The sequence below is a fragment of the Electrophorus electricus genome, chromosome 7, assembly GCF_013358815.1.
Source record: "Electrophorus electricus isolate fEleEle1 chromosome 7, fEleEle1.pri, whole genome shotgun sequence".
NCBI classification, from domain to species: domain Eukaryota; kingdom Metazoa; phylum Chordata; class Actinopteri; order Gymnotiformes; family Gymnotidae; genus Electrophorus; species Electrophorus electricus.
The window spans coordinates 22,421,757-22,434,609 of record NC_049541.1 but is presented as its reverse complement, the minus strand read 5'-3'; the positions used below and the strand labels follow the sequence as shown (position 1 = coordinate 22,434,609).

The window sequence follows — 12,853 nt, the reverse complement described above, 5'->3', positions numbered from 1 at the left end:
GCTCACGGGACCAATCACAGCGTATGAGAAATGCAGCAGAGGAACAGGACACAGAGACGTAGAGGACAGACAGACGTCATTACCGTTACACTTCAAATGCTTTACACATGACTCAGAACTCACACAAGTGGGAACAGAAATAATATTACTGCAAAAAATTAAATTCAAAAGTCCTGATTCAAGAAAAAATGACGATTTTGCTATTAATAATTTCAAAAATCTTATTGAGTTAGACAAATTAACTTATTGTAAGGTTTTAATTGGTTTTAACTGATCTTAGAAAAATATTTTAACTAATTATGGGCCAAATTGATTTTTTTTTTTAAATTAGACAGCTTTATAGTTTAGCTGATTATAACAATAAGCCCATTTACAAAAATACACTAATGTCACTGCTTTGTTGAGAAACTGTAATTGTAAGGTAGGCTTGAACCCAGGTCAGCTAGGTGATGACACCAACAGCCTATTGGGTGAGCAACCACACTCTAACAATGGTGCACCCATGTGCAGAACAGTTAGATCTTGGATCAGGTAAAACAAAAAGAAAACTAAACACCACACCGAGCGCGGAAAAAGGGAGAACAAAGGACGCTACGGGAAGAATGGCAACCCCAATGCACTGGGGAAAACCAAACTAAAAAACTTCCCAAACAAAACCAGAAAATGGGTAGGAACTTGAATGGCTAAGGGAAGCCCCGGGAGAGAGAGACTCGAGAGGGGAAAACTGGAGAGGGGAGGGGATGTGTAAAAACACAGACACCCTCACAGGGAAGAAATGAGGTGTACCACAAGGGCTCACAGACCTCAAGTTACCAGCTAGGAGCTTGGCTCAAAACTTCAGCAAAGACCCGGCACTGAGTGACTGGCTCACTGGGCTTTTATAGATCTAGCCCAGCTGTTGGGCATCAAGCTTGATTAGTAGTGTGGTTGACTCGAGGCCTCCCCCTGTTGGCTGGGGGCCTCGGCCTGGTGCCAACCCTTACAGTAATATCACTTATATACACTGCCTGGCCAAAAAAAAGAAGGTCACACACTCTAATATTTCGTTGGACCACCTTTAGCATTGAGTACGGCGCACAATCGCTGTGGCATCGTTTCCACAAACTTCTGCAATTTCACAACATTTATTTCTGTCCAGAGTTGCATTCATTTTCTCCTAAGATGTTGTATTGATGATGGGAGATTTGGACCACTGCGCAAAGTCTTCTCCAGCACATCCCAAAGATTCTCAATGGGGTTCAGGTCTGGACTCCATGGTGGCCAATCCATGTGTGAAAATGATGTCTCATGCTCCCTGAACCACTCTTTCACAATTTGAATCTGGGCATTGTCATCTTGGAACATGCCTGTGCCATCAGGGAAGAAAAAATCCATTGATGGAATAACCTGGTCATTCAGTATATTCAGGTAGTCAGCTGACCTCATTCTTTGGGCACATAAGGTTGCTGAACCTAGACCTGACCAACTGCAGCCATCTCAGATCATAGCACTACCCCCATAGGCTTGTACAGTAGGCAGTAGGCATGATGGGTGAATCACTTAAGATGCCTCTCTTCTTACCCTGATGCACCCATCACTCTGGAAGAGGGTAAATCTGGACTCATCAGACCACATGACCTTCTTCCATTGCTCCAGAGTCCAATCTTTATGCTCCCTAGCAAATTGAAGCCATTTTTGCCGGTTAGCCTCACTGACAAGCGGTTTTCTTAAGGCAGCTGTTTAGTCCCAATCCCTTGGGTTCCCTTCGCATTGTGTGTGTGTAAATGCTATTACTTTCACTATTAAACATATCCCTGAGTTCTATTGTTGTTTTCCTCAATTTGATTTCACCACACGTTTAAGTGATTGTTGATCACGATCATTCAAGATTTTTTTCCGATCACATTCCTTCCTCGAAGATGATGTTTCCCCACTGTCCTTCCACTTTTTAGTAATGCGTTGGACAGTTCTTAACCCAATTTTATTAGTTTCAGCATTCTCCTTAGATGTTTTCTCTGCTTGATACATGCCAATAATTTGACCCTTCTGAAACAGATTAACATCTTTTCCACGACCACAGGATGTGTCCTTCGACATGGTTGTTTAACAAATGAGAAGTTACTCACTGCATCAATTAGGTTTAAATAATTTGTTGCCAGTGGAAACATAATAACCCATGCAGTAATTATCCAGTGGGAGGCTCTTACCCATTTGTTTAGCTAAATCCAGGTGGTGACCTTTTTTTTGGCCAGGCAGTGCATTAGACACTGTATATTTACAGTTTCCATTCTTTGTTTAGAGTGCTTTAAGATCTACCAACTGATTTTCCTGAGTTGGCAGAGTAACTGTCCAATAGAGAGACCTGAAGCCTTCTGAGAGGTCATAGGTCATGTTCAAAAAGACCAACAAAGATGAATCTGCTACAAATAAAGTGCTGTTTAAAGTGGGAGCTTTTGTGTCTTAATTTAAGGTAATGGAGTTTACGTTTTACAGATTCTAAATCTATATCTCATTTTAGCTTTATGACTATTTCTAGACTTATTTTAAGAGGCTTATTTTGTTTCTATGGCTTCTCCTACCATTTCAGGACTGGTGGCAGACAGAGGTTGGGATTAAAGTTAGGGTTGGGGTTAGGAATAGGGATATGGTTAGGAAACTGGGCACTGGGTAAAATCTAGTTCATTTGAAGGACTTTTATCTAGTTTTAGATCAGTTTAGTGTTATGTATGTAGTTATTATTGTTAGTTTGAAGAAAACCTATTGTATTTTTTTTTCCAAGTTTGCAAATTTCTTTGCCTAGTTTTTGCAATGTTTGTTACTATATTTGAATATACTTTCACTTGTTTCTTGAGTGATCTTTTTCTGCAGTGTGTCCTACAAACATGGTCAAATGTCTGTGAAATGAAGTCTGTTAATATGGCAAAAACACAATCATCTAAAACTCTTGCACAGAAAACGTACACATGCTGCAAATCTGAAACGTAAAACATCACAAGCACAGATGGAAGTGAAGCAGCAAGCGAAAGAGTCCTGCAGTAGCAGACTGGCAGGCCAGTGTCAGCGTGCCCTCGGCTGACCTTGGGGTTGGCGGCTTCGGCATTCAGCTGCATTAGCTGAGCGAGTGTGTGCTCGCGGAGACTGTGCAGCTCGGCCTGCTGCCGGCGCAGTTTGATGAGCAGCAAGGTCAGCTCCTCTGGCTGGGGGCGCAGGAGACAGCGTGCACGCGCCCACGGTTAGACAGCAGGGCTGAGACGCCACTGGGAGCTCACCGCACGTTTGGATTATATGTTCTGCTTAGGTTAGGAATGTATATTGAGTAGCTGACAGGAGGTGTATTAAGCAATTTAAAAATATTATATTTAGATTATATTACATAAAAATGATACATCCTGGGGAGAATCAATATCTAAAGGACAGAATTGTTTTAATTAACATGATGGATTTCAGTTTTCCTGCAAAAAACAAAATTAATTTTCAGAAATTATAGGTTCATTCCAGCCAAACACTTCTTAATGCATTCAGCTTCCTCCAGTCAAGTAAAGCTTGTTCTACACAAACATCTACTACAAACGTTAGAGTTGAATAAACAACAAGGTACCAAAGAATTTTACCATTAGGATATTAGCGGGAAATTAACAGGGGAAGAGGAGCCTCGGTCAGAAACCCTGATCAGCCAGATTGTACGCGCACAGAAACCCGGATCAGCTGGTTTTGTATGAGCACAAAAACCCTGATCAGCTGGTCTGTACGAGCCCAGAAACCCTGATCAGCTGGTCTGTACGAGCCCAGAAACCCTGATCAGCTGGGAAAGTACAAGCCCAGAAACCCTGATCAGCTGGGACTGTACGAGTCTATCTGAGGGATGATTGTACAAGAGTGATGTTAATACTGTGTCCCATGGTTTGACCAGCTAGATGGCATCTATGTGGACAATAATGCGAGTTTTAAAGTTTTGTACTTATTCTGTGACTCTCGGTCCATTACTGTGAAATTATTTTATTTACTTTTTATTTTTCTCGTGCATTTTTTTTTTTTTTAAACAGTGGTCACACTGGGTTTCTGACACGCTTGGCTAATGACATCCTTTTCAGTTACACATTGCAGCTTTATTGTGATTTAGAGACTGGAGAGTTTTGTAATTCAACTCAACTTTAAAAGACCAAGACAGAAGCAAGCAGAAGTAGTAGCATACCGTTTTACCCTGCAGGGACTGCGGAGTGACACTCTGTGCGACGGAGACCCTACGATCAGGTGGATACGCGTACTGACAGAAAGCAGAGCAAAGATAAGAACAAGAGTCCAGTGAGGAGCTTGGATCCAGAGGTTCCAGACTAGCGCTGGACTGTCCCATATTTCTAAAGCATTTAGCAACAAGTTTAGCAGCTCATACAGTTTGGTGAGTTTTGGCACAACACACACCTGACCCAAGTACAGTTGCTCTGTTCCAGGTACAACAGCCTGTGTGCACACCTAAGAAAAGAAACATTACCACAGAATCGTGGCGTTATTACAGGCCAGGTTGGCCATACAGACACATATGCCCGATCCCTCTAGGTCACTCCAGCGCCTACCTTGGGCAGATGAGCTCTGCGGCGGCGCTCAAGACTCACGTCCCCGCGGAACACAGGTGAGGACACCTGGGAGGTGGCAGGGTTGTACGAGGTTTGTAAGGGCCGGTTGGGAGAGATGGTGTGGTACATGCCCAGCGAGCCATGAGAGGGCGAGGCGGGGATGGACTCGGCGATGCGGCCCATAGTCTTGGGGCTGGGCAGCGTCCCGTAGCCCAGGCGGCTCTGAGTCTGTCTCTGCTGCCACTCGTACAGTTGCCACATGGTGTCGTCCCGCAGGGAGCGCCGCTTCTCGGCTGCCGTGGCAGCAGACGGCAGCGCGCGGTCGTAGGCGGAGCCTGCCACGCTGCAGACGCTGCCGGGCCGCAGCATGTTCCGGGGCAGCGTGCGGTAGCCCTCGGGGTAGCGCGGCACCACGGGCGTTCGGTGGCTGGGCATGTTCCTGGGCAGTGTCTGATACGATGTGATGCTGAAACAGGGAGGAGACACAGTCAACTTCATCTTAATGAACACTCAACAGGCAAAGGACTCCTTCAGTAACCTGTGTGTGGCTGTCAGAATAAAAGTATGCAGAAATGGCCCAGCTTTTTTGTTACGTTGTGTGCAGGAATTCACTGGCTCACTGCTTTATTTAAGAGATGAATGTACTTTCTGTCTCTGTGTCCTTCTTCTCTATAATCATGTCTCACTCCTCTGTTGTCTTCACCACTGTAGCTGTCTTTTCCACAAAGTATATCATGTAATGCATATTGTGTAATGTATAATGTGTAATGAATATAACAAAATATATAATGTATATTGTGCATGTGTATTGTGAATATTGTGTAATATATAATGTATATGTTTTAATGTATGTCATGTAATGTATATTGTGTAAAGCATAATTCAATTCATTTCCCTCAATTCAAGTACTTTATATTCGTGAGGAAATTCATATGTGAAGTGTTAAAAGATAAATACACAAATACACCACACAAACCATAAAAACATAAAACCATTAAGTGGATAAATAAGTCGTTATTGAATAAAAATATAAAGTATAAAACACAATAAAATGTTGACTAGGAGTTCAAAAGGTGAACTGAAAAAGGAACGAAGCTGGTTGATGTTCTGTTTGCCCAAAATTCAGTGACCTCTAACACTCTCCAGAGGGCAGGAGAGTGTAGGATAAATGGAGTTTGTGTGTGGTCATTAGTCACATTGGCTTCTTTAATCTCTGTGTCTGATAGATGCTGCTAAGGCACTCCTGTTCCTGGCCTGTAATTTTACTACTGAGTCTGACAATTTTGTTGAAGGGTTGTAAGTTAATAGTCTTCACTGCTCCAAACCATGCCATGATGTTCTAGGTTAGTAGGGATTCAATAAAGCACTTAGAGAATGTCTGGAGAACTGATGGCTTAATTCTTTTTCCTTTGTTTTGCTGGGATTCAGGTCCAGTTAGTTTGTCGATTTCCTCTCTGATGCCTCAGAATTGGTGGCGTTGATGACAACAGTGTCATCCAGTACTTTATGTGCCGCATCACCTTTTGTACACTTCTACAGTCATCCGTGTATAGTGTAAACAAAACTGGTGAGATGACTGAGCTTTGTGGTATTCCTGCTGATACGCATGTATTAGTACTCAGATGACCCTGTATGTCACTCTCCAACCTACCCATCAGAAAAGAGAGGATAAGGAGGATAAAAAGGTCCATTAACATCCATACTGTGATGTTAATGAGTCATGAGCCATGCTGTACAGTGTTAAATGCACTGGAGAAGTCCACAAATAACATGAACTGCCTCCTGTGTCTCGCAAAGGACTTCATCACTACGATGTTAGAGCTACAGGACAATACTGAGAGTCAGGTTATTACTGACAGTCATTATTGATTGATTATGGATATTAGAGCTACAGGGTGATAGCCATTATTGATAGTCATTATTTAATGATTATAGATGTTAGAGCTACAGGACACTAGTCATTATTCATTACAGATGTTAGAGCTACATAGCAATAGTCATTACTGATAGTCATTATTGACTGATAATAGATATTATTGCTACAGGGCGATAGTCATTATTGCAGGTGCGAGTGCCCTTCTGAGTGACTGGACAGATGACGGCAGGTTTCTGTAAAGCTGCTATGTTCTGTTTCAACAGGAAGCGAATGAAGAGGTGACAGAACAGTCCTACCAGCGTTTCAACCTTGTCGTTCTCATCTATTTTGGCCTGTTTTATTTATTTGTTTAATTTTGCTTGCATATGTTTAGTTTCTAATCTATTTTCAGAGGCAAATGCTATTTTTATGTTCTTTAGTAATCCAGGGTTTATTATAAGAAAACACTGATTTTGTGGGTATAATCAAGTCTCCACAGAATGTCATCTGTGACTGTTTGTGTCTTCCTCCAGACTCTTGTCAGATGTCAGCAGCGTTCACTCTCAGGGTTTCCACTAACCCCTCAGTCTCCTGCCCCCACCCCCCCCTGTTTGAAGTACTGTCTGGTATGCGGGTACCAACTGAATCACATTGTGGTCAGATGACCCTAGGGGGATTTTGCTGTATGCTCTGCACGCAATGTTTACATTTCCACAGCAGCAATCAGATGTTCTGTTTCCTCTCGTGGTGCAGTGGGTAAAACCTTTTTGAGTCTGCATGTATTCAAATTTCCGAGAATTAAAACAGGATTAAAACAGCGTCTATACGGCGCACACACACAGCCACCATCTCCACTGTGGGAGTGACGTGCCCAGAAGGAGGAATGCAAATATGTGAATCAGCTGACTGAATTCTCTGGGCACCTACATCGGTCTGAGTGTGACCGATAATCTTTATAGTTTTACACCAAGATTTCTGCACATACACACACCACACGCCTCCATCATGTGTAATGGTTCTGTGTGGATCATAGTCTAATCTGTGTCATACCCCGAATCCATATAGGACTGGTTCTGAATTATCCTTAGTCACATCAAGCCAAGTTTCCATTATACAGGTAAGATTGGACCACTGATATTCAGTATATGTCTGGAGTTCATTAGGTTTGTTGCTCTAACCTTTGCCAGCATTATTGATAACGGTGAGTCTCTAGAGACGCCTCCGTACACCTCCTGTCCTGCTTTCCTTGTTATGTCACACCACCAGTAGCCCCACTCTCTAAACAGTGCTCCAGTTACCTCAACGAGGCAGTTCTTGTGTCAGCCCCGAGTAACTCTCTATAGACAGTAAATCTGTTCTGCTGCACTGAATTACATATACTTTGTAGTATATATATATACTTTGTAGTGTATATAATGTAATGTATATGTATAATGTTTATGGGGTAATGTAGGGCTGAAATGATTCAAGAAACTCGAGTAACTTGATAACTAAAGTTCATCAGTGCAAATTATTTGCCTCTAAGCTTCTCTTAATCCATATATAATTATATCTACAATATTCCTGCAGCCCATCATGCCTTTACAAAGTATGTTCAAAACATCCATAAGTCGAAAACAGATTCAGTAGCTACTAGGCTTGCTAACAACAAAAACGTGGGAACAAACCAAAACAATGTTAAAGTGAGGTGATATTTTATTATTTCTACCGTAGAAGACCAGGAGGATATGAAGAAGCCAAAGTGACTCTTTTGAAGTATTTTTTGCGTATTTTCTTGTCATTAGCAGAGAGAGGCTATGAAAAAGCTCCCAGAATCCAGTATCTTCATAGCAGTAAGGTCGAGTGGCTTCTGCTGAAGACGACAGACAAATATGTTTTAGTTAAAAGCAGACAAGGAGCCCAGCCACAGTCCAAACAGGCTGTACCATCATGCCCTGGGTAGTCACTGCAGAGACAGGAGAGGTTCACACAGCAGGGTGATCGTGCGTGACGTGGGAGGTCAGGCAGTCATGCCGCTGCTAACAGGTCAGCTGGCAAAGTAACTAGTTTACTAACTATGTGAGATTGTTGAATTGTACCGAAGTGATTTCATGTTTCTTGGCAGAGACGCTAAATTTGACATTTCTGGACCAATGCAGCAGGCATGGTAAACAGACAGGAATAAGCTATGTTACATACAGTTGAATTTTGAACCAATTAATTAATTGACTGAATTAACAAATATACTATTAGGGAGTAAAATTTTGTAAGTAAGTATATTGTATTCATATAGCACTTTCCTGAGGCAAAGCCACAAAGTGCTGCACAATAAAATAATTAAAACAAAACTTGAAATAATAAAAGATAAAGCACAAACACAGACAAGCACATAAAAAAAGCTAAAGAATAAAATGGATCTTACTTAAGGCATTTCATAAAGAGGTGGACTCAGAGAGTCTAATATCAGGGGAAAACAGCTAATGCACGTCTCCACTTCAATCTAGTTCTAAAAACAATATGGTGTCCTTTATTAGATCTCAGCGACTGGTACTAGTGTCGGACAATTCACAAAAATACTGTGGTGACTCACGATGTAAAGCCTTAGAAGAAAGATCCAGTACTTTAAAATCAACCCTAAACTTCACTGCCGACCAGAGAGGAGAGGCGAGCACCTCGCTGATGTGAGTTTACATTAAGAGCTTCTCATTAACGATCAACACTGGAGCCCTGCGGGCATGTGTGCTGAGTCCTCTGCTGTTTTGCCTCTACACACTTGACTGCACACCCACACTTAACACAAATACCATAATTAAATTCATAGATGATACAACAGTGACTTGCTTGATACACAAATGAGATGAAACTTCCTACAGCGACGAGGTCTGCAGACTGACAGACGGGTGCTCCTCTACGAGCCAGGTACTCAAACTCAACCTCTCCAAAACAAAGGAGATGATCATTTCAGGAATCAGGAGGTGAACAACTCAGGACTTCACATGGACTGAGAACATCACAGTGTTGGTCAAGAAGTCTCAGAGGAGACAATATTACCTCAGGGCATTTAGGAAAATGGACTTATCACAACAGCTCCTCCTCTCCTTCTACCACAGTTCCACTGAAAGCAAACTGACCTCCTTGTTTGGTTTACAAATTGCACTGCTGCAGATGGGAAGGCCCTACAGAGAGGCATCAGATCTGCTCAACAAGTGACTGGAAGACAGCTACAATCACTAGAGGACATTTACAGCACCCGGTGCCTCCACAGAATTAAGAACATTGTTAAAGACCCATCACACTCTGGCTACCACCTCTTAACCTCTGCCCTCTGGGAGGTGATATAGATCATTAAAGACACATACATCAAGATTTCTGAACAGTTTTTTTATCCTAGCCCCATTAGGGTACTTAATAGCAAACTCTAAGTGCAAAAAGACATTTTTCTGCTCTTCTCTCTCATATATTATTGATTTTTCTATTAATTGTCTTCTTTATTTATTGCCTCCTGTTTAGGTGTTAACCACCTGCTTGTTATGTATGTTTATGTATGTTTTTTTTAAGTAACTGGTATTCACTGGAGAACGTAATGACAATAAAAAGGCATTTGATTTATGCACTGAAAATTGTAAATGACAATCAAAAACACCACCTAAATGTCTAGGAAATGTATTAACTCTTGATAAGAGCAAAGTAAAACTATTAACTCTTGATATGAGCGAGCCAAGAGAAACGTGTAAATCCCTAGACATGTTATCAAGACCAATAACCAGGACTTCAGCTTTGTCCTCTTTTAACTCAAAAAAATTACAGTTCATCCATTCATTAATAGCATCAATTAGATGCACCAATTAGCACTCCATTGGATTAGCTACTCTACTGAAGTCATTTGATTAACGTATAGCTACAGCTGCATATCATCTGCATAAAAATTATAAGAAATATTGGAACACCTAATTAAAATTTCAAAAGGAACCATGTAAAGTTAAAGGAAGCATGTAAAGGTAAAATAAAACAGGGCCAAGAATAGATACCTGAGGAACCCCTCCTGTAAGATCATCCACAAAAATATTCATAGCTCCACTAAACACAGAAGACATCATATCTCCATTAAAAACAGAAAATGTTCTATTAGATAAATAAGATAAAAACTAATTTAGTTCCGTCCCTGATATACCAACCCATTCACTAAGCCCGTTTATCAAAATATGATCCACCGTATCATAAGCCGCAATATGATCAAGCAGTATCAAAAGATACCTCCCCAAAATCAAAATGTATTAAAATATCATAATCAGAAAGTATTAACATATCATTGTACACATGGGAAGTAATAAACTGCTCTGTGATCTGAGAAATCTAGATACTGTTTTCAAAAACTTTCTGCTTTCAGACAAATATTGAGACCCACTTAGTCCATTATGGTTAGTGAAATACTGAGACCCACTTAGTGCACTATGGTTAGGGAAATACTGAGACCCACTTAGTACACTATAGTTAGGGAAATATTGAGACCCACTTAGTGCACTATGGTTAGGGAAATACTGAGACCCACTTAGTGCACTATGGTTAGGGAAATACTGAGACCCACTTAGTGCACTATGGTTAGGGAAATACTGAGACCCACTTAGTGCACTATGGTTAGGGAAATATTGAGACCCACTTAGTGCACTATGGTTAGGGAAATACTGAGACCCACTTAGTGCACTATGGTTAGGGAAATATTGAGACCCACTTAGTGCACTATGGTTAGGGAAGTACTGAGACCCACTTAGTGCACTATGGTTAGGGAAATACTGAGACCCACTTAGTGCACTATGGTTAGGGAAGTACTGAGACCCACTTAGTGCACTATGGTTAGGGAAATACTGAGACCCACTTAGTGCACTATGGTTAGGGAAATACTGAGACCCACTTAGTGCACTATGGTTAGGGAAAATACTGAGACCCACTTAGTGCACTATGGTTAGGGAAGTACTGAGACCCACTTAGTGCACTATGGTTAGGGAAGTACTGAGACCCACTTAGTGCACTATGGTTAAGGAAGTACTGAGACCCACTTAGTGCACTATGGTTAGGGAAATACTGAGACCCACTTAGTGCACTATGGTTAGGGAAATACTGAGACCCACTTAGTGCACTATGGTTAGGGAAGTACTGAGACCCACTTAGTGCACTATGGTTAGGGAAATACTGAGACCCACTTAGTGCACTATGGTTAGGGAAATACTGAGACCCACTTAGTGCACTATGGTTAGGGAAAATACTGAGACCCACTTAGTGCACTATGGTTAGGGAAGTACTGAGACCCACTTAGTGCACTATGGTTAGGGAAAATACTGAGACCCACTTAGTGCACTATGGTTAGGGAAATACTGAGACCCACTTAGTGCACTATGGTTAGGGAAGTACTGAGACCCACTTAGTGCACTATGGTTAGGGAAGTACTGAGACCCACTTAGTGCACTATGGTTAGGGAAATACTGAGACCCACTTAGTGCACTATGGTTAGGGAAATACTGAGACCCACTTAGTGCACTATAGTTAGGGAAAATACTGAGACCCACTTAGTGCACTATGGTTAGGGAAGTACTGAGACCCACTTAGTGCACTATGGTTAGGGAAGTACTGAGACCCACTTAGTGCACTATGGTTAGGGAAGTACTGAGACCCACTTAGTGCACTATGGTTAGGGAAATACTGAGACCCACTTAGTGCACTATGGTTAGGGAAGTACTGAGACCCACTTAGTGCACTATGGTTAGGGAAATACTGAGACCCACTTAGTGCACTATGGTTAGGGAAGTACTGAGACCCACTTAGTGCACTATGGTTAGGGAAGTACTGAGACCCACTTAGTGCACTATGGTTAGGGAAAGTAGCGAATGGCAAGTTGTTTTTTTCATGTGTGTAAATACAATTATTTTGTGTTTGCCATTCATATCAATAATCGTTTAGCATTGCTACACAAGCTTCATCAAAATAATGTTTAATCACTCTGCAAAGGGATTTTCTGCACATATCTTGAAAAACATGAAAAATAAAAAGTTCATGTGAAAAATATGGATACCTTTCTTAAAATTAATTGCAATTTTATAAACATGTTTATAAAATTACTTGTTTTTGCACTTCAGAAAATAAAACACAAAATGCAATATAGCACTCCAATACACTAAATTAAGTTTAGCTTTGACAGATACTGTCTGCAATATTTGTTTTTCTAAAATAGAAACAGTTGTTTATTTTAAGAAACTTTAAATTCTCTTTTGTATATTTTCTATTAACTTTTAATAAAGCAAGTATTTCTTATTCAATTGCTCAGTTAATTGATGGAGTAATATCTGACGACTAAAAGAATCTACTACTGCTCCCTGGTGTAACGTATATTGTCTACTGTAATGTAGAATGTGTAATGTATATCATATATATTGTATAAATGATGTGTAAATGATATTGTGTGAAGTATAATGTGAGT

At 41.0% G+C, this 12,853-nt stretch overlaps 1 protein-coding gene across 9 annotated transcripts in view; it reads right to left on the bottom strand.

Moving 5' to 3' along the window:
* plekha5 (pleckstrin homology domain containing, family A member 5) overlaps window positions 1–12,853 on the bottom strand; it is a 107,963-nt gene that overhangs the window by 14,865 nt on the left and 80,245 nt on the right. For 6 of the 9 annotated variants that reach the window (XM_035528276.1, XM_035528279.1, XM_035528280.1 and 3 more), the window contains 4 exons: window positions 4,551–5,016; window positions 4,399–4,449; window positions 4,172–4,243; window positions 3,057–3,176 (listed from right to left, as the gene is read on the bottom strand). In XM_035528276.1, coding sequence (XP_035384169.1) covers window positions 3,057–3,176; window positions 4,172–4,243; window positions 4,399–4,449; window positions 4,551–5,016 — 709 coding nt within the window. The remainder of the gene's footprint in view (window positions 1–3,056; window positions 3,177–4,171; window positions 4,244–4,398; window positions 4,450–4,550; window positions 5,017–12,853) is intronic. The other 3 variants (XM_035528281.1, XM_035528283.1, XM_035528282.1) reach the window with 2 other exon arrangements.